The 22,440-nt window shown below is 42.2% G+C and overlaps 1 protein-coding gene across 5 annotated transcripts; it reads right to left on the bottom strand.

Moving 5' to 3' along the window:
* Positions 1-2,219: 2,219 nt before the first annotated feature.
* Positions 2,220-17,979, bottom strand: qki2 (QKI, KH domain containing, RNA binding 2). Of its 5 annotated transcripts, none has more exons than XM_058620347.1 (9): positions 17,351-17,979; positions 14,381-14,529; positions 13,181-13,297; positions 9,988-10,131; positions 8,351-8,438; positions 7,847-8,131; positions 6,981-7,004; positions 6,244-6,321; positions 2,220-4,201 (listed from the first exon to the last, which is right to left on the bottom strand). In XM_058620347.1, exons 1-9 carry the CDS (start codon positions 17,490-17,492, stop codon positions 4,179-4,181), a joined length of 1,050 nt encoding a protein of 349 aa, XP_058476330.1. In that variant the 5' UTR covers positions 17,493-17,979; the 3' UTR covers positions 2,220-4,178. The 5 variants fall into 5 exon arrangements, with proteins under 5 accessions (XP_058476330.1, XP_058476331.1, XP_058476332.1 ...); XM_058620348.1 differs by having other exon boundaries at positions 6,244-6,318; XM_058620349.1 differs by lacking the exon at positions 6,981-7,004.
* Positions 17,980-22,440: the final 4,461 nt, after the last annotated feature.

Below are 22,440 nucleotides of genomic sequence, written 5' to 3'. Positions count from 1 at the left end.
TGGATGCACGGTGGATGTGCATGATGCTGCTTGCATGAACTGAAGAAAAGGGGCAGAGCCGACTTTAATAACTTCCATATGACACCTATCGAGCCTGGGAATGCAGGTTCCCCTTTTTCATGCCTGCTGAGTACTTACCCTTTGATGTAAGCGGAGAGACAAGGCCACACACACGCACACGTACGCGCACATTTATGCAGCTCAGCCCCGGCCATCTGCTGCCGGTCAAAGGGACAGAGGCACTGAAGGAATGTAGTGTGTTGAATTTCACGAATAACAGAGCATCTTATTTGGATTCTGCCATTGTATGTGTGTATTCAGAAGGGGCCAAGTGGAGCGATGAAGTTTGCCATTGTCGCCCAGTGTGGGTGTTTTCAGCCTCTCTGGCATGATCTGTGAGTTAGTGTTCTCTGTGTTACTGCCCAGTGTGCCCACTGTCTTTCCCACAATGCTCCATTCAGCATTAGGCTTCCCTCTCTCTCTCTCTCTCTCTCTCTCCTCAGACTGACCTGCCACCCATTTTGTGCCTCTGGCCCAGTCATCATCACCACCTTCTTCCTCCTCTTCATCATCCCCATCCTCATCATCACTGTTGGGCTGTGAACCAAATTCTCAGATGTGGTTAAATAGCCATGATGTCATCTTTGTTATCTTTTTCAGCAAGTCTTGTTTTCATCTCCTCCTTCCTCTCCTCTGCTTTCCTCTCACCCGCTCTCTCTCCCCTTTCTTTCTGTCTCTCTGAGCTCCCAAACACAAAAGACAGAGAGGCCACGACAGGACCCCAGTGTATGCTGGTTGTCAAGGAGACAAGGAGACAGTGTTGGGTCTTTAAACTGCCTCAGAGGGGTGTGTGGAGTTAGGGGGAGTTGGCCTTATTTACATGGGAAGAGGACAAGGGAGAGAGGGGCTTGAAATACAACTTCTGAGCCATTTCCCTGCAGCTTATAAGACTCCACTGTTGAAACTAAAATCATTACGTTTGCTGTCATCAAATATTTACCAAGGAGAGGAAATCTGGAGCTGCTCATTATGTAAAGGAATGGCGTGCATACATGGCAATGTAAATCAACCTGTCTTTTCCTCTCAAGCACATAGTCTTATGCACACAAGCACACTTTGATTATCAGTGTTGGGAACTGTGGGCTCCAGCATTGGCAAATGCTGAGAACTCAGTGCTGAATGCATTGCCAGATGCTTCATGAGTGTTCCATACCAGACCAGGAGAATACGAGAGAATTCAAAACTTGATTCAAAAACAGGAAAAACAGAGACAAGAAGAGTACACACCCATTCAAACACACATGCACCCCCACCCATCCCTATATTCACTCTTTTCTCTCTCACTCTCTCTGTCTCCACTCAGTGCTTCCACTCTACTTCTTCCTGTCCAGAGGATTTTAAGCGGCGGTCACATTATGTCCTTTCTCTCTCTGTGATCAGGGGGCTGGGGTTGCAGCCACAGACCAGGCTCAACTCCAAGCCTGAAGTTCAATATCACCCCCTCAACTCCACAATGAAAGCAGGAAGGGCAGGGAGAGGACGAATGAGCCACCCACTGCTGCATTAACCATGGAAACCCCATGTGATTCTCTCTCTTTTATGTGTGTGTGGGAACTTTTACTTTTAACTTTAAGTGACAGAGGCTCAGTTAATAATAGTTAGATGGATTTTTGAACATTTCTTTGCAATAAACCTCTTTGTGTTTAATAAATCACAGCAAATGAAGTTGCGTAGACACATTTAGGCTGTTAGTTGTAGGTTTTCAGAGACTTTAGGGACAGACAGTGATCCTGTGTAATATTTACTCTGCAGATGTTTGAGGGCGAGCTTGCACAATCAATTTCCCTTCAATTCCCCAGTCATCTTGTCTTCCAAACCTGAAACCCTGACCACCCCCTCCCTTCTTTTTCCCTGTTATACATGTGCATGCCTCTGAGGAACCATGGTGAGTTGGGTGTGTTTTATTCTCTCTTATTGCACACATCAATGTCTGTAATGTCCACTAAAAAAAAGCAGCGGAAGATAAAGAACAAGGGAAGGAACACGGGAAAAGGAGAAGTAGGGAAAAACATGTTGTGGCCTCTCCTTCTATATTCTGTCTCAAGTATCTGCTGTTTTTTTTCCGCCCCTCTGTATCTGAGAAGCGTTTGCTGATTAGTATGCAGGAAGGAAGCTGATTTGCATAATTAAGCACTGCAGAGAAAAAGCAACAAAGTTGGTTAGTTTTACATCTATGAGTTTAATGGTGTACAAAGAGTTATTCCTGCTTAGAATACTTAAAAAGTTAAAAGATCATTGTTCAACACATATCTTGTTTCATTTTTTAGACATTTTTTTTTTTTTTTTTTTTTTTAAGGAATCCAAAGCAGTGACAGATACCATTAAAGTGGTTAATAATCACAGAAGTGGTAACAGTTAGTACCTAAACTTGGCACTGGAGAGTAGATTAATGTCGTACTACACTGTTAATTGTCACACTTATAATATACAAAAGGCACAGAAGGCAAGCAATGGTGATCTCAAAGGCTCAAGTTGACACATGTAGAACATCAGATTCCAGTTTCTCAGGTCATGACTACAAATGACACATGAAGGACAGTTCAGTCATCAAATTAATCTCCATAATAAGGCATTATGTTCTTATCTGAAAAAGGTCATTTAATGTTATTTCCATGTATAAAATAAAATATAAAAATACATTATAAACTTGTTACAGATGTTACAACTGTTTTGTTTTTTTTATTGCAAGGCATCAGTTGGTTTGCGTTTGTGTAAAAGTGCACCACACCCTCCGAAAAAGTGGATACACGTGCAAAAATATACCGTATGTATGGGCGTCTTCATCCCCAACAACACAAAACAGCCATACCAAACAAAACAAACGGAAAACATATACTAAAACACTGCTGCCTTGAGGCGTCCTAGCCTCACATAAACATCCGAGACGCTGTAGCTTCAATACTGCATTGCACTTTCAAATCAAATGAGTCATTGTGTTTGGCACTAAAGTCTGAATTGAAAGGAGTTGTGGATGTAAAACCGTAAAATTTAGATGCTAGATTACGATTAGTCTGCGACACATTTCCTGCAGTCCTTATTAATCTGCATAAATCAACATGGCATAATTGTATGCTGGGCACAAAGCCTCTGCGTAGTGATAAAAGATTTAGGTGTAACATTGTTCCATGGCGCTCAATAAATAAAGGCACTGTTGTTCAAGCTCGTACAATACTGTAGTGTGAAAAAGGCAAAGGCATTGCTTTGTAAGTCCTCGAGATGTAGGCAAAAGAATCGCAAACCTCCTCTCTGTACGTGTTTGTGCTTTGTCAGAAACACTCGGACATACTTTGGCATTTTGGATTCCAGTTTGTTACTTTTCTTCGCCAAGCAAGTGGTAAAAAAAACAACCGATTCCTTGCAGACATTTCGCAAGTTCTCATTCAAATGCGGTCAAATGAGCACTCGAGAGTGCAGTCTAACAAAAGACATCCTCACATGTTTCACATGTTGGGTGTTTTGAGGGAAAGCATGTTAAAAAACAATCATAATAATGAAATAAATACAGTTTGAGACCAAACAAAAAGGGAGAAGCGAGTCAGAAAAGTTTCCAACAATAAGTGAGCGGTGCCTGCTGGAGGAAAAATACTTCAAAATATTAACATATCTCTGTCAGTTTAGTGTTTTTAAAGGGTTTCTGTGCTGGATGAGTACAATTACCATCATTATGAATATAGTTACCATTATTAATAGTCATTATTATTATTGCCTGATGTGGGCAAAGGGTGGGGGAGCTCAGAGAGACAGTTTGGCACAGCTAGAGATTAGTTTGAGCCCATCACCAGTGTGAGGCCTATCCTCAGTAAAGGCTACTGGTTCTGCATGGATGCATGGACAGATTGGGACTTAGGCAAAAAACTTCATATACTGGCTTTGGAGTTTTGTAAGGAAGGCACGTTTGGCAAAGTTTGGGACTTGGTGATGGGTGGGGTCCTGAGGTTTATTCCCATGATCGCTGTCGTCTGGTTCGCTGGTTAGACAGTAGCAGCCGGGCTGTTCCTTAAGGGCTGGTCTCTGGTTGGCTGAGCTGGGGGAGAGTCAGGGGCGGTGGGCCAATGAACACGCCAGTAGGCAGAGATGGGTGGGTCATCAGTGGGCAGAAATGTCAGAAGGTCAAGGGGTCATGGGTTAGTTGCCGTGGCAGCTAGAGTTAGACGGACAGAGACGGACAGACATGGAAAGGAAACAAAAAGGGCACATAAAAGGGGACACAAAAAGAAAAAAGATAGAAGAGAGATTAGTGTCAGCTAGTGGCGTCAGGATGACAACAAGGCAGATCTACTGCAGTCACACAGCATGAGGGGTATTACATTAGGAGCCGCACAGCGCCTTCATGAGCCCTCCACGACCATTCACATGGACTTACATCAACCACCAGGTGTTGACATAAAGAATGACCGGCGGCGCTCATATGTGCTCATGAAGGCGCTTGCAGGGTTACGTTTAAGGAGATACTCCTCCTCTTGTGTGACTGCTGCTATAGTAATACTACTCATGCTAGCCGGGCTACGTCTAACACAGACAAGACAGCGAAACCATGGACAGAGAGGGGGACAGCATGGTTTCTCTGTGGGTGAGAGACTGACCTTTATGTTCAAAGAAATGTGTCTGGGCCTCAGTAATACTCTCTCTTACTGACAAGTAGAGGTATTGTTTAGCAGCAGGCATAAAATCTTGGTGATTAACAGTAGTGATTAACTGATTATTGATTATGGTTTGATTGATCTGCTGTGGAGTATTAGAAGAGCACCTGATGACAACAGTAAGCAAAGAGGCGCCGTAAGAGACAGCGATGAGAGGTTAAGAGATGGTGATTTTAGAAGAACTTAAGAAACAATTTAACAATAGACAGACTAGCTACAAGAATTTAGAGGCTTTGGTTTCCTTTTGAGATGTTTTTTTTTTTTTTCAATAGTCATCTTTATTGCCTTTTAGTGTTTTTTTGTCCATTGTGTACAACAAGAGCACCGACACTCACATGCACGCACGAGCATACACACACACACGCGCGCGCGCACATACACACGCGAACGCACACACACATCGTAGCTAGCTATTCCATTTCTATTGCATATAACAGTCACGAGGCCTGCGAATCGAGAAGGTTGCCTCATCTTAAATACACAGAGAATAACACTGCCTTCATTGCCACCTTCGTGGTGACTAAAACAGTAGTAGCTACACACTTTGAATAAAGTTTACATGGAGACACTTCATCTATAAAAAGCATACCATAAAAACAAAAATAAAAAAAATTTACAAACTAAAAAAAACTAGAAAAAAACAAAATAATACTACAAGTATTTCCAAGCGATCTTGTTCCATAAGCTTCATAAAAGCACTTAAATCCTTAAAATCCCTATATACAAATTTATTTTGCAGCTAAATACATGGTAACAGCACCACTCTGGCTAGGAAATGTATGAATGATGTAAACAGCCCCAATGATAAAGTCCAGTGGGCGACTGATAAGACCACAAACAACAGTATTTCATACAAAAGAGCTTGTAACACAGACTTCAGTAGTTATCACACGCTGTGTTTTAGTAGTAAAACCTGAAGATCATATTGAATTGAATGACCTTCAGAAAAAGAAAATCACTGTTACTTTAAGTGTAATATAGTCATTGGGCATTACACAGGATTTCATTAAGAATAATAATAATAATAATAATGATAATAATAAAAAATAGCAGTTGTGGAAACCTACTGGAATGATGTTGGGTATAAATAAAATATTCCCACAGTATTTGTAGGATTAAAGTAGTAATAAAGAGATAAACAACGACTAAGACAAAAAAAAGTTTCCGAGAGAGGACTCCAAATCCAGAGTCACAAGGACTGAGTCACATGAATGGAGTGATCCATTCTAATTGAGAGGGTCCTGGCCTGTAAGCCGTCCACTTTATCTAACAGGCAAGCAACGATAACTGCTGCAGCTGTGACCTCTAACATGGTTCCTCCCAATCTGCTCACTTACTTCACTTTCACTGCAACAAATACTGTTTCACATTTTGCACTGCCGCTGCTTCAGCGTGAAACCTCCTCCCCCGATACAGTTATGTCTCCCTCTTTTTAAGGCATGCCGTGTTACAGACACATGTCAACTGAAATTGGTCCATTGGTCTGCATGCACACACACTAACACACACACATACACATAAAGTGGCTGGTGAGCTAACTAACCTCTGTCTGTGGTCACTACCCTTTGGTAAGGATGGATTCTCTTGTCGTGGCGTCGTACCTTAGTAGTCATGGCACCTGCTAACAGCCATTAACATCGCCCCAAAACAGAACACAGACGGTTACTCATCAGAAAGACATCAAACAGTCCACCCATGGCACCAACATCAGTGAAACCAGATTTACCAAGAGTTCAAGGCTGAAGGTGAATACAAAACAAAAATGTCTCACTTCTCGCTACAAGAGACAACATTTTTGCTGCTTTGTGGTCTTCTGTTTTCTTCAGAAAGTATTAATCAAAACCACTAATCACTGACTAAGCTCGACTAGTAGATTCAACATCGGCTGTAAGTAAAAATCACGCTATAGCTCTGTGATCAAGATAAGCTTTAACATATATTAAATCACAAACAGCAGCACTATAACATCTATAGGTTTACTAAAAATGTGTTAAAAATATAAGCGGAAGCTGAACTATTAAAACAAGTTAAATAGCTGTCACACCACAACGCTAGTCTGCTAATACAAAGAGGAAATGAACAGGAATGGACACTTGACTACTTGAATGACTGTCAAAGAGCCTATCATCCTAAAGAATGGCAAACTTTGAGTGTTTGCTCTGTGGGACAAGTATGTTTTGGGGGTAGGGGGAGAGGGGGGGGTTCTTTCTGCAAGCCAGTCCATGTGTGTGCTAGGAAGGAGGGTTGCTATCGCTTAGCCTTTGGTTGGGAAAGCCATACCTGCAAAAACACAGGGAGAAGAGACTGTTAGCCCAGCAATGAGCGTCAGCATATAATCTATATATCACGTGGATGCATTACAAGAGCTGGATATGGCAACCAGTGTTTTTTCCAGTGGCAAACTGCACCACTGTGACAATAAATATCGCCCGTGGCCTCAGCATCTGCTGTTGGTGCCACTCCAGATGATTTGGGTTTGGGTTTGGCTCCGGATCAACGTTGGATCAGGCTCTGTTATGATTTTAAATTTGATTCAAATATAAAAAGTTTATTCATGATATTGGAAACAGTAGTTTGGCAGTTGCAGATGATCACATTCCGTATAAGATTACCCGTTTTCACAAGACTCCACTGCAGAACTTCAAGTCACGTTGACAACTGCTCAATCTGCTGAGAAAGGCAGCGTTTTTTCTTTGTTTTTGTCAAATCTATTTGATCCAAATATCAACAGGTTGGGTTTTCAAGGTTTAAATGCAAGACAGAGAGGAACTGAGTGAGGTAAATGCAGTGATATAAAATAAAGCAAATAGATACTGTTTAAATGCTTGAGCTAAGTTCTGATTAGTTAACGTTGGGTTAGGGTTTGAATCCCAACATTAACTTGGTTTGGTTCTCAGTTTTTAATGAACACAATGAAGTTAACTGTGGCCAAAAAAGCATTTCCCCCGCCAATTCTCTTGCATGTTAAGTTCAAAATCTGTAAAACTTCACCAGAGCCTGGATAAACAGTTGTGTAGGGAGTCAGGGAAAAGGATTTATTTAAGCAGTATGTGCCTGGTGAACATTTAGTTTGGAGCTCAGTATCCAGTTCTCACAATACATCCATTGACCACTTATGAAAGTGATGAACTTCTAAATTGCCATACCTAAGACTCCAGTTGAGTCAATTGGGTATTCCAATATGGAGGGTGTAAGTGTGTAGGGATACTCGTAGGGTGTGTAGATGATTCCAGATTCGGGCCCTTGCTGCACCAGCGCCGGGTGTGGGTTACCTCCTTGCACGAGGGCGGAGCTCTGGATCTGACGAATCAGTGGCATGAGGGTCGGCGTGGAGACGGGGGCGGGGTTGCGCTGGCTCGGATGCAGCACGGGTGTCGGCCCTGTGATGATGCGAGGCGCCTGAGGGGTCCCTAGTGGGAAGGCGGCGGTGGCTGTGTGGCACACAAACATGCAGTTTTGCAAGTATGCGCACACCCACACGCGAGTGCACAAAAAGGAACAGACAAGAGGGGAAAAAAAGAGGACAAACAGTCTATTTAACAAAAGAAAACAGAGGCATTGTTCATATATACAGTGGACTCCTGTACCAAGACCCCTCCTCTGTCACCCACCAACCCTCCTCCACATGTTAACTATGATGTCATCCTTACGTGTCTTGACATTGGCGTCTCTGTAGGTCCCATTGAGGATGGCGAGCTCCATCAACTGCATTTTCTTCAGGTTGTCCTCCCCCTCAGCCTACACCAACACAAGCAAGCACAGCAGTCACTCACTTGATCAGCACATTTATTCAAGGTCCAGTGTGTAACATATGGAAGGGGATTAAGTATATTATGCATAAGTATGTTTGAATGAATATAACTGCTTGAAATTAAGCAACGCTGTGTTTCCACAGCAGCCCTGAACAGACAAACCAGCCAGAGTGCACGCTTTCCGTTTGGATGCAGAAGCTTAACACGCAAAAAGAAGAACAATAGCATTCTTTCTGGTATGCAAAGGCCACCGTAGTTCCCTGGTGCACTGGGTAAAGGGAGAGGTGAACAGATGAGTCCTCTGTTTGTTACAGTCTGCAGTCTCACCGTTAGATGTCACTAATTCTTACAAAGTGAACCTTAAACCTCTGTGAGATTCAATTTAAGTGTTTCTAAAGAAAAATAAGTGGGGCTGCAACGATTAATCAATGATTAGTTGTTTATTACAATCAATGAAGCGAGTGTGAGTGATCGTTTGGTTTGTGGACAAAACATTTCATTTGAGAACATCATCCTTTGGAGGTCTGGGAAACATCATCAAACAAACAACTAATCAATTAACAAGTTTGTTTTTTTTGCACTGGAGCTGTCCAGACCATGACCCCTGGACTCTACCACACAGGACATATTCAGTGTCAAACATGCTAGCTTCTTAGCTCCCGTTACAGCGTGGTGAAAGGCTCGACTGATTTACAGTTGGTGAGCAAGGTCGTCCGGGTTAAACTAACAAACGTCATTAACTTCAGCTGCAGCTCACACGTACACACACACACACACATACATGCACAAACATAGATTAACAGGTGCTGGAGCTCCTGATTGCTTATAGACACTTCTTACATCCAAGACCTCGCTGTGATTGGAGCAGGAATTGATGGCTGATTGCTGCAATAGAAATCACCCTGCTGGTCTTTTCAGTCTGTCTCTATTGTCGAGTACAATGAAGAGGAAAACCAAGAAAATAGCCCTGTGATTTCAAAATATGTGCTATTGTGCCTGCGTGTCACACAGGGGATAATTTAGAGGTGCTCGTCACCCATGCCTGCACAGTATATTTCCTATTTGTCACTATGTTTTCATGTATGTATGAGTCCGCATGGGGGAGGTAGGTGGGCTGGAGAATGTGAGAAATGTCGAGGAGTGCAATCAAAATGTCCTCTTGTGCGGACAACAAGACAAAAAAAAAAAAAACCATGGAGAAAAAGGAGTACTGTAGCCAGTAGTTGGGAATGAAGTGAGTTGTGAACAAGTGAAAGGAGTGATGGAGTGGGGAGAACGAGTGAACAGACTCTCCATTCATTCGCTCAGCCTTTCAAACAACCCGGGGTTACCATGGAAACCCCTTTATGTGTGTACCCTAATTACCCTAACTCCTTACACATACTCTCTCATACACACAGAAACACAAAAAAGACACAAACACACGTTTTGGACTGACAATCCCCTTCCCCCTTCCATGCATACCAACACAGTGGACCCTAATCCAGTCACACACCGTTTTTCCATCAGTCCAGACCCACATATCTGATACTCACAGCGGGCACGAGAAGTTTCTTGACCTCACTGATGGCCCTCTGCAGCTTGATCTTGGCCCGGTTGTGTGTGTCCTCAACTGTGATCAGGACGTGGAGGTCCTCGCTCAGGTGCTCCCAGTTGGGCTTCCCTCGGTTCATCTCCTCCTGAAGCACACAAACAATTTAAAAGCTCATTTTGAATGCTCCGCACAAAACCTGACCATCACTGAAACAGGATTTGGCTTTTCTTCCTGCTTGGATCAGCTTCAAATTGTGCACAAACACACACACACAGGTTGGTTGTGTAACGTGGCTTTGAAAGCGTTGTCACACTTCGGTGCTTACACAAGTTTGGTGTCCTTAATTGAAGGTTTTTCCTTCAACATTTCCCTAAATCACAAGATATATCTATCTCTTAAATGGTGGGTCAATCCATTGCCGACTCACTGGCATTTACAGCATTAATAAGGAATGAATAAAAGTTATTATGAAGTGACAATACAAACTACAGATAATGTGACTGGCTGCACTTGTTGCTCTTGATAGAAATATCTGCTCCACATGGTTGGACTTGCAATTAGCTTTCTTGGATGTTTCGTTTTGAAGAGCTGTGAAAAAGTCCAAACAGAAGCTGGATTAGCTGCTTTTCTTTCCTTTGCTTCACTCCAGTGTAATATTTAGGGGTTTATTCATAGTTCATCAGACAATTTTAGGAAACTGAGCGCTTTTAGGCTTTGGGAACTTGTGACAGGGATTTGGTTTATTTTCAGCCACACTAATACGAGGGACTCTAGGAACGGCCATGTCAGTCCACAACGTTTGTCAAGACTGAAAAAGCTCAACAAATTGTGAATGGATTGCTGTGACTTTTACAGATGTTAATAGTTCCCAGAGGATGAATCCAAAAATCCTTCAGAGATTCTTTTTTTTTCCCAGCTCTACAGTGAGATTGGCATCGCCGAGGTAATGGGTTACTATGGAATCTGTCCTCCACAGGATGAACTCTGGTCAGAACTCCTGAACATTGACCCTTTACGCCTTCAATGGGTCAACATTTCAATTCATCTAATCCATATATTCTATTATTGTAGACTAAAGTGAGATCATGACCATGGTAAACATTACATTTACTGTTTTAGGTTTCAGCACAGGAGGCTTTGGATTCAGTAGTGAATTCCAGAGATGAAAATGGCTTCTTGGGAATTGCTTTCCCGATGGTTAAATCATTTCAATCACTTCAAATCGGTATCTGAAGGAGGTGAGAAAGTAAAAAAGTCAAATGAAATGTGGGTGTGGCCTTCACTCTTCAGCATTCATTTGTTACTCAACTATTTCTGTCACTTTTTATGTGCAACTCAAGGGATGTCTTCCAGGCGAGCCATCTCCACCCTCTCCGTGATGGTTACTGTGAATGCTATGAATCCTTGTTGAATAAATATGTCTAATACCAGTTCTGTTCCAGCCTAACCTGAAGTGTATGTCCTATAAATGTTATTGACCTGTTGCAGCGACTAAGCTATCTACCTCTTGCATGTAGCTTCATATATAACAGCCAGATTCCAGAGTGATGTTGAGCTTTTAATCCAAGTCTCCACTAGACAGTTTCTACCACAGCCTTACAGAGGTGCTTATACCAGGGGCGTCAATGGACTGATCACAATTGGAATTAACTGTTAGTGGCATCTCGGTTAAAAGTGAAATGATGAAGCCTTTTTTTTATTATTTTAGCGTGACGAGCTGGGAGTTTGTGGATGTAAGCTGTCCTATGAAGTTTTGAAGAACTTTGAAAGTCAACATGTTTCTCTCCTCTACCCCTCTTGCCTCCCACTGTGTCTCTGTTTTCTTTCCTCTCCGTCTCTGTGTGTGTCTCTCACTCTCTGAGGGGGTGTGCGGGGTAGGGAATGTTCTGGAGAGAGCGAGAGAAAAGAGAGAGAGAGAGAGAGAGGGCGGGTGGGGGTGGAGGAATGCTGGACTTGCTCCACCTGCCGTTTGGAAAGCTTGAGTTGATTCCGTCCAACAGCAGACACCAGGGGAGAGGAAGGGAGGACAGATGGACCGAACAACGGGACAGGAGAAAAACTGAGCACCAAAAACTCAATGGTGGAGAGAGGGGAGGACGGATAGAAACCCCCAATACAAATAAACATCAGCTGGTCTCCTACTTGGTTTTGTAACATGGCTGTGTTTTTTTCTTTAAATTCAAACCCAAGTATCTGTTTTTGGTGTCAAAGGGCCCTGGGGCTACGTCGTGTTTTTACAGGTTTTCCACAAATCGCATTACTGCCGAACATTTGTCATAACAAATTTCAGTTATTTAAAAAAAAAATCTGAACAGAGCTCTTCCTTCCTGCAGGCTGTGGTTGGGTTATATTCATGTACCCGAGCTAAAACGCTTCCCTTCTGCTTCTGAACATCCTGTCCACATGTTTTATTTATTTTATTTATTTTAATTTTGTTGCTGCTCAGAGAACTGGTGTCTCAAAAATGAATAATTTAAGCACAGCGAGAATGTTACTTTGACAAAAATTGAACATAATGTTCGGTCTGATGGGCTGCGTGTCTCGAGCAAAGTTTCCACAAGCTAAAGAAGAAAACACCTCAAGGAATAGTTTGAAAAATCTTCTTCTTCTTTCTCATCTATTGTTGACAGATGAGGAGGTCAATACCATTCTCATAAATGATGTATACAGCATTTACGAAAGCTATTAACTCAGCTTACTTAGCATAAGGACTGTAAAAAGGCTGAAGAAGCTGGTCTGGCTCTGACAGAAGAGAATGTGGAGTCATCTCTAAAGCGTTATAACGTCTTGTTTCTTTAATCTGTAGACAAACTAAGTGTAAAAGTGACAAACTGTGGGTCAAAGTGAGATCGGTGGCTGAGTGAGTCATCTTTCACCAGAGCAGTCATGAGTTCAATCCCCACTTCCGCTAGTGTCCCTGTGTAAGACACTTAACCCCAAGTTGCTCCTGTTAACTGTGTCACTTGGTAAGTTGGTTAAAAGTGTCTGCCGAATAACTAAATGTTTCCTAAGGTCTCGTTTGACACCATCGACACTGAAGGTGGCTTTTGTTACATTGACATCTGGATCTAATTCAACACAAAACATCGAAATATCTTTGTGACGATGCAAAGACGTTCCTTTGGCCGCTGGTTTTACCACAGCACTGTATTTTGTGTGTTTGATGAGTGCATGTTTTCTTGTCGGGGGTCTACCTTCTTCTTGTCTCTCATGGAGCCTTTCCCTCGCACCATAATCTTGCATCCTGTCTCTGCCTCCAGTTGCTTGGCCGTCAGACCGCGAGGGCCCAGGATCCTCCCGACAAAGTTGAACTACACAAAAGAGCAACAAGAGTAAGAATAAAGGGAAGACGAGACACATTTATCTTCATGCACACACTGTTGGTTTTTTTGTTGTTGTTTTTTTTTATTTACAACATGTGTGTATTTACTTGTGAGTGTGTGGCCTTGAGGTTTATACATCTGTGAATGTGTCTGTGTTACTGAGAGAGACAAAAATAGCTCATTATATTGGTGCTGGCTGATGCTGATGGTATGGCAGGATGCCGTCGTTCTCTTAACCTTATCTGTCACTAAGACTGACTGATTAACTAGACAGCTGCCCCCTCTGTGTGTCTATGCTTGTGTGCGTGTGTGTTTCAACCACTGTCCCTCTGTTTCTGTCATATACTCCTCTAATAACATTTGCACTGTCTCGTCCGTCTATTTTTTTCTTCCCTGGAGTGTCACCGAATTTAACCCTAATGTTCACTTCTGTCAGGGTTGCGCCATAATCAGAGATGACCATTGACTTCCTACCAGCACACACAAATCCAGACAGAGGAACTGCTCTCTAAATTTAACCCTGATCTCAACCGTTTTCCAGCGCACCCCTGTATGTGCGTGTTTGTCCTGTTAGCCTCCTGTCATGTGAGCGAGGACAGCCTGTCATTGTGCTCGGTGATTGGTGAGCTGATGCATGCAGAAAAATCATGTGAGACATTCAATCAGGGACCAACGCAACTGAATTGTATTGGAACGCTTAACTGTACTTAGTGTGAGCAAGGACGAACTGGATGAAGTCCGTCCGTCACGCTTGACTTTGTGTTTGGGGAAAACATTGAATCCACTTTTTAAGGTCTTCTAAATAGTGTTAACGTGGAGTTCAAATGAAATCCATACAGAATTTAGAACCTTAATCCATTTTGATCTTATCAGAAACTCATCATAGATCCATTTAAGTCTTGATCACGTTATTTGACGCGAGTGCAGATGTTTGCTGAATGGAATAAGTGATACACAGACGGTCGCTGTGATTAAAAGGCGAGCTTTTCTGTAGCTAAGAGGAGATAACGCGACAAAGAGTAAACACAAACTCGTCAAAGGAGATCAGGGGTCATGGCTTCATCCACTCACGTCAGGATACTCTTTGACGGGCACGTAGAGCTTCTCCTGCAGCTGAGCCACCGGGCCGATAGGTTCCGGGAGCTCCTCCATGTCCCGGCCGTTGAACATGCCGCCGTTCAGTGTGTCGTTGTACATGTCTTTGCGTACCCTGCCGATTTCTTGGGGGGAAGACATCACAAGACAGACAGACAGACAAAAAAAAAATGTAAGTAACATGAACTGAAAATGTCCAGGAAAACGTCTGACATCAAGTTTCACAACAGTTTTTTTCTTTAGGGTGATGACTTAGTGATACCAGGGGTATAGGAGTGTCTGGAAGTGACAGACAGACAGACAGACAGGCAGGCAGGCAGAGAGACAGACAGACAGACAGTTAATAGTGTTCTGCATCATAATGTAGAATCCATTAAATGCTTTGCTGTCAGGCCTCCTCTATTAATTATAATTTCTCTTTATTTCTTTCACCAACTGTGACACACAAACACTCACTGTTTCCCCTTTCAGAGTAAATAATCTGATTGAAAAACACTAATGGTCGTGGTGGTTACAGTGACCTCCGCTACCTACCACTGTTAACAAAGTTCTAGCACAGGAAAGTTACTCATCAACCAGACATAAAGTTCACTGGCATTCTAAAAACGCATTAGGACTGCAATCGACAATATATTTGGTATGAATAAACCAATTTTCATATTCATCACTTGGTTTATAAAATGCCAAAGTGGTAAAACATGTGAGTCACATTTTACCCAAAGCTGACATCTTAAAACAGCTTCTTTTGTCCAATCATCGCTGCAAAACCGAGAGATATTCAGATTATTCTCACACTGGAGAATCTGCAAATAGAGAATTGCTTGGCATTTTAGCTAAAAATGCGCAATTACCAATAAAAGTATCTTATTAATATTATTGATCAACTAATCAATTACCTGATTGATTGCCATAGCTTTGGGGAAGCATAGGGATATACTCGGAGGGTGCGTCATTAATCTGAAGTTGTAATTTGGCACTGAGATTGATTTCTTAAGAGGTCAAGTCTGATGCAGAAGCACTATCACAAATGAGACTATGTCTGTCCCTGTCTGTTTGTTTGGGGTTGTCTCAATGACCGATGCTAACCTCTGATGCCTTTGTAATGACACGCTCGCATAATAATAACTGACTACTGCACCGCACAAACACATACGCAACACATACGCAACACACACACACAGACTCAGACTCAGGGTGTCAACTCACTCACTCACTCACACACACACACACACACGGAATAACTGCCTTGAGGCACAAATATCATCTGACCTAAGCAGGCTGACAGCCATGTCTCCCTGCTCTGACAGTGATAAGTCCGACCATAATAACTACAGTAGGACGCTATAATTACAGCCACAGCTATACAGTGACAAGGATGATCCTCTAATAACCTATTCCAACCTGTTACGGGCCAAAAGTGACGATTAAAAACACACAAACACACACACAAAAAAATCTGCACACACAAGCAGGGTTTTTGTCACGCTCTCTGAACGAAAACAGACACGAGTTCCTTGAGGAAAATGAGAAGTGAAAGAAGAACAAGACACTGGAGGGAGAGAAAGATAAAGAGGTGAGCTGTGGCAGGCCTTATCTGAACTCTTCAACCTGTTCTACGTTTATTTATAGGCCGAACAAACACACTCTTACAATATCTTTGTAAGTGGCAGGCTTCTTTATGTTCCCACACAAACTTTTTATTTTTTTTTGGGTTCAGATCCCTTATGCCTGAGCGCCTTGGTCTCATAACTCAGCCAGATGATGCCGCCAGGCAGAAAATGGGCACGGTACAATGCCTTCCACTCTGACCCTGGGTGTCACGTTCATCATGCGGGAGGAATGAATATGCCCTGACCATCGGTCTTCAACGGGAACACAACTAGAGAGGCCAAGTTGATATATTTGTCAGGCTGTGGAGGAGAACAACCTTGCTTGGCGATCCTGATGTGCAACAGCAGCAACAACAACAGGCCTCGGTATAGCAACCGCTCAAAAAGATGACCTTTATCAAGAGAGCAACATAACACACTTTGCCGTGATGGTGCGCGGTGATGTCTCTTTGGTGTGATTTCAAAGAAGCTCGTGCGAGCGCAGGGAATCAACAAGTGGAGTGCACTGATCAGAGGCAGCGTGTCATTGGAGGCCGCCAGTGGCTTCAAATCAAAAATTTTACACAGTGACACGCTCTCGTTCCTGCACAGGGATGGGCTGCAGATTCACATAAGCCTGCGCATTAGGTCACTGGGAAAGACTAACAACTGTCTGTTTGTTCCCATCACCAACTGACTCTGTGTGTGTGTGTGTGTGTGTGTGTGAGAGAGAGAGAGAGAGAGAGAGAGAGAAGAGATGTTTTTCTAGTGTGTGTGTGTGTGTGTGTGTGTGCACTTGTTTTTGCTGCATCTGTGGGACCTTTCCTGACACACACACACACACACACTGTCCTTTTCATGACCAGTGGTCCTCATTTCAGAGGCTCTGGTTAAAGTGTGGATTAAGAGGTTAACAGCAGTTAGTTGTCTGGCTGGGGTTAGACGCTGTCTGGTTATGGTTATGGTCATGGTTAAGGTTTGAGACAAAACTTTGGTTTAGCTGTCCAAATAAATGGAAAATCAGTGCGGTGTCGTCACAAGAACAGCTGTGTAAATCTCTCTTTTTTTCACCCTGTAACATCTATCTGGACACATTGTATTATATGAGATGATTTTCTTCTTTATTGTGTATCTGTGGTGTTTAAAGAATACGGTGTAAAAGTTAGATAATTCGTTGCTGGGTGAATTTTAACAGTTATAACATGTTTCCCCTTCATTCCTCCAGTTGACTAATTCAATAAAAATAAAACGAATACAGTTTTTTTTTTAATTATTTCATACAAAAACAACTGAGGTGTCAGAGGATGGACTCTCCTTGTCTCCTCTGTGTTGTTTGTCAGTGATGATGCCGGGTTACCTTCATCCAGCAGCCGCTCCAGATGCGTGAAGATGCCGCTGAAGTTGGGCAGGGAGCTCATCACCTTCCTGTCGTTCATCAGCTGCATTAGATAGTCCGGGTTGGACTTGGGTCTCTCCTTCACCTCTGTCTCCCCGACCATGACTTTAGCTTCAACAAAAGATTAGCCCAACTAAGGCGGAAAAAAAAAACTTATTGAGAAATTATAAGAAAAGAAAGAAAGAAAGAGAGGGGAGGAGAGGAGACACACGCCCCGCCAAGCAATGTAAGGACCCTGGGGATTCCACCGGCCGCGACCCGCTGACCACTTCTCTATCAGGCGTGTAAATCTCAAACCTCAGCCTCTGTCGTTGGGTTAAATCGACTGTCCTTCGGTTTCTAGTGTGTGTGTGACCCTTCTTTTCCCCAACGGCCCCCCTCTGTCCAAGTCTCTCCAGAGTTTGGGAAAAGTTCCTTAATGGGGGGAGTTTGGCTCTGTTTGACACTTTCACCGACTCCAAGCACTTGTCTGGCGGCTACAAATCTACAATGGTGATGGTGTGTCCTCCGCCCCGGATCCTCAGCCTATGTCCGCCCAGAGTGTCGGTATTCTGCAGCGAAGATCGACTCCCAATCATATGATTACAGTAGAGCAGCAGCACGAGTGGGCTGCCGGGAGCGCGCAAGCACGACGACGCGGTCGGAGGGGAGGAGGCTCGTGCGCGTCCTCGTGGCCCTCCTCCACTTGCCTCGTCTCTCGCGCGCGCTCTCTCCCCATGCGAGCACACGCGCACACTACCACCGGACACCCGCAGTATAACAATATAACACCTGTTCTACACTGTCACTGTCCTGTGTATGTGTGTATTTGTTGATTTGTTTTTGTAACCTTTTTATAATCAAATGGAATTGGGCTCATAACCGCGGAGTTGCCAGTTCAAATCCCGGGGCGGGTCAAGGGCTGGGGGGCCCCTGCGCAAGGCATTAGTTCCCATTGTGTGTGTTCACTACTTGTCTGTAAAAAGGAAAGGTTAAAAGCAGAGGTCAATTTCTCTATCACTAATTGGTGTGTGTGCAAAATAATTCTAATTCACACTGACTTTTTTTAGGTCCACAGGTCCTCATGGGGACAGGAATTCACCTCCTCTCATTCCTCTTTCCCAAGGACTAGGGTGGCCTTTGCATACCAGAATGTATGTCCCTCTTTTTAGTTTGTGTAGTAAGTAAGTAAGTGGTTTAAAACCGATTTCTTTTTTTTTTTAGTTTTAAAGTGATTACGCACATATACATACATGGGTAATCTTAAAATTCTTATCATAAATATTAAACACTGGACCTTTAAAAGTTACTAACCACAAAAGTGGTTAGTTTAAAGTTGGGTTTTGGGATAGTTATTGTTAAGGTTTATGATAAAGGTTTTGTTTAGTGTGTGTCCCATTTATTTGCATTTATTTTAAGTAAATATTGCATTAAGTAAATATTTTTTGGCACCAGTTTTTTTAAAGATGGCAAATGAACATACACAATTGCATACAAGGGGTAAATGTGCGCAGACTAACTTTTCTGACTTGCTTTACTGCAGTTTATACATTCACACATTTGACTGAACGACCCTGAGGCCCCAAGGCCCTGAGGCTTAGGGTCAGGGGGCCCTGACCTCTGTGTAAGGTTTCTGTAAATAGTTTATACAGCTCATTTAAAGGCTACAACATGACCATAAACTAGGCATGTACAACAAATCTTTTTTCTTTTTAAAAAAAAGTGAAATAACAAAATGAGACAATGGAATGGCTGTGGTTTAATTGTTCTTAACTTACAGCAATTGAATTATTCATCTAATCTTTGCATTGGACTGTAATGGTTAAGCGATGCAACATTACTACAAAGACACAAACAAAAAATCACAATGAGACTCACCACAACCACAGAGATGTAAAACAATGATCCACAAAGCAACTCAAAAGAGAAACAAACACAGAATAAACACAGACTTCAAATAACTGAAACAACAAACGTGCACAAAATGAACGTAAAGAGAGTCAAGAATCATCCACAAAGAGATACTGCAAGGAGACATAAAAAGATGATAAATGACCATGACGAGACACATAATGAAGAGGCAAACATGAGCCCACGGAGATGTTAAACGACTGTATATATAGTCTATAACTGGGGTCTGATGATTTTGTACGAGACAAGTTTATGGCCATGCACTTTTTTTGTGTAGTGTGATTATTTCAGTGACAGTATACCAGTAAAATATACAAATAAAAACCCAGGTACAAGTCAAAGTCACCAGGTGGAGAACTGGAATAAATAAATATCACATTAGACATTGTTTGGTTGAATCAACAGTTGAAAACTCAAAAGACTGCTGTGACATTAAAGTGAGAGAAGTAAATGGCTGCACTAGACTTTTTTTTTCTCTCTCTCTCTCTCTCTCTCTCTCTCTCAGTCACATTAACTATTTATTTATCATTACCAGTGTTATCAATAAATAATGAGTATTTAGTGATCATGAATCACGTAATCACTCCATTAAATGAAGCAGTTGAAATGAACTCTTCCACAAGCAACTACAACGGCACTTAAACTTTAATGAAGGAGTTCTGCATAATGCAATTTTTTTTTTTCCTTTAAGTGCTGCTGCTGCTTAAGCAAAGATTTGTAGAGTGTTTTACAGTGTGGCATGACTTGTTCCCGCCTCCCACACGACATGTTCACACCTTCCACTTCTGTCATGCGTCCTGGAATAATAAGACGGTGTGAGCTGTGCATTTGTCCCTCCCCAGGGTTTGTTTTGCTGCCCGGGGGGGAAGAGCGACGTTATTGCTGAGGGAAACAGATAGGTGCGAGGATCTAAACTTAACTTGCTGTAAATCACACACACATGTGCACTCAGGCACACGTACACACATATGGAGGCGAGACAATATGTGTGCGCCCCCATGCATGCCTTGACTTTAGCCTTTTGTCAGACACTGCTGGCCTCCCACCTCATCTCTCTGCTACACACACACACACTGGTTCTGGCTTGTGAGACTAAACTTATGATTAAGGTTGGGTGGGATGCAGTGTGTGTGTGTGTGTGTGTGTGTATCTGAGCTCCAGGAATTGTGTTGGTAATGGCTGGTCAGCTGGTATGGCGAGTATTCAGGGCGGGGGCAGTGCATTGTCCTCTCATAGCTCCAACAATGCCCCTCTGAGCAGGAACACACATCTACCAGTCACGGGCCTCTCTCTCTCTCTCTCTCCCTCTGCCCCTGTCTCTGCTTTTCTTTCCATCTGCCATATTTATTCAGCCTACAGTGAAGTGTAAAGTGAGATGAGATTCGTGGCAGTGCTGCTGACCTTTGACTGTCACCTCAAGGTCGTTGACCAGTAGAACTCATTTTCTATTTAAGACACGTGTCATTCATTCATTCACTGTGTCAAGACATGACACTTTGCATTTTTTGTTATCAGCTTAAATAATGAATAAAGCCCTCTGGTGTTGCATATATTCATCAGTGCTGTTTCTTTATGCATAATTAAAAGTCATTTGTCACCCTCTCTCCTGTACGTTTGCTTTATTGTGGCCGTACACTTTCACTGTAGTGCTGCAATTTGTCAAATTACACAGGATTAAATATTGTCTGGAACAACATGAAATGTTGGGGATTTGAGCCGGCAACCCTCTGGTTACAAGACCAATTCCCTTCCACTGCTGTGCTGCCATAGTCGACAAAAATGAGTTGAAAAACAAATAATAAATGACATGGACACATTAATTGTCTTTTACTTAAAGAGTCTGTTTTCTGTCACTGCAAAGTGAATATTTTGTGGTTTCGCTGGTTGGACAAAATTATCATTTGTAATCTAAAGATATAAATGGGCTGGAAACTTGTCCTTTGTTTAAAACAAGTGTTTGATAAAAATTTAATTAAATCAAATCGGGAAACAAATTAACCAGCAACTATTTTCATAATTTACTTAACATTCAAGGACTTTATTTTTTTATTTTTTTTTTTTAAAGCAAAATTGACAAGCATGTCCTGGTTATGTGCTTTTCTGTTTTACAAAAGGTGTAAACAGCAATTAACCAGTTTACAAGCCAAATAGGAAATGTATTCTATTTGACTTGTTAATTGACATTTATTATTTAAAAATATTTTATTGCTTGCTGGTATATATACAAAGAGGTATACATTGCAAAATAATGGCAAGTATGTTGGCTTCAGTTTTTTTTTTCTCCCTTTTCTGTAGATTAGATCTTGTGTGCTACGATTGTGTTTTGAAAGATTGTCAATTTACACAGGAGTTCACACAGAAGAGCAGAAAAGGTTATAATCCAGCAATCTTTGTATATATAATTTATAATTTTGCATCAACAAAAATGTATCGTCTTGCGTTACTCGATAACCAGTCGGACAAAACACTAACTAATGATTTCCTGAATAGATAAAAATACAGTGGTATTTTTAATTTATTTATTATGGAATTTATATAATTTAAAACTCTGTCAACTGATGATGAAAAGTTCCATCACTGTCTGTTTTTTGAAAAGTGTGTGTGTGTGTGTGTGGGGGGGGGAATCCTGCAATCTACTCCCACTTTGTGTGTCATTAAAACAGTTCTTATTTGCGTGTCATATTACATAACAACAAATTCAGTGACATTACTGCTATAGTTTCATATGTTTCTCTCTCTTTTTTTTAAATTACCACCAGGCCAGAGAAGAAAGTGTCTCACAAGATTTTTCAGCAAATGATGAGGACGCCCTTTTTCCACTACCAAGATGAAAAGACGCCCTCTTGTGGACATTTAATGTAACAGAGGCTGTTAAGATTCAGAGAACGTCAGTGTCTTGATGTTAAGATGCATGTCAATGAGTTTGCCAAGGGCACAGTGAAAGTTAGGAAGACATTTGGAGGCAGAATAAACTCCAGCTGCTGCTGCTGAAAGCTGAGGGAGTGTTCCTGCAATCTAAAGGGAATCAGAGGAGAGTTTCACATAATCAGAAAACCCTTAGAAAGTGAATCACTTACGTTTGATTGTGTGTCAGTTTTTTTTACTTGGACTCACCAACAGAGAGCAGCAGAATACAGAGCACACTATGATGTTGATCCTTA

Source organism: Solea solea, chromosome 21 (genome assembly GCF_958295425.1).
Source record: "Solea solea chromosome 21, fSolSol10.1, whole genome shotgun sequence".
In the NCBI taxonomy this organism is placed as follows: Eukaryota; Metazoa; Chordata; class Actinopteri; order Pleuronectiformes; family Soleidae; genus Solea; species Solea solea.
The sequence above is the reverse complement of the archived record's forward strand: the minus strand, read 5'-3'. Positions and strand labels throughout refer to the sequence as shown.

Coding starts and splice junctions, on each gene's coding strand:
- qki2 (XM_058620347.1), bottom strand. CDS start 17,492: ATGGTCGGGGAGACAGAGGTGAAGGAGAGACCCAAGTCCAACCCGGAC. Junction 8,439..9,987: donor AGAAACTTCTCGTGCCCGCT/GTGAGTATCAGA, acceptor GTGTTGGTGTAG/GCTGAGGGGGAGGACAACCT. Junction 8,132..8,350: donor AGACGCCAATGTCAAGACAC/GTAAGGATGACA, acceptor TGTGCCACACAG/CCACCGCCGCCTTCCCACTA.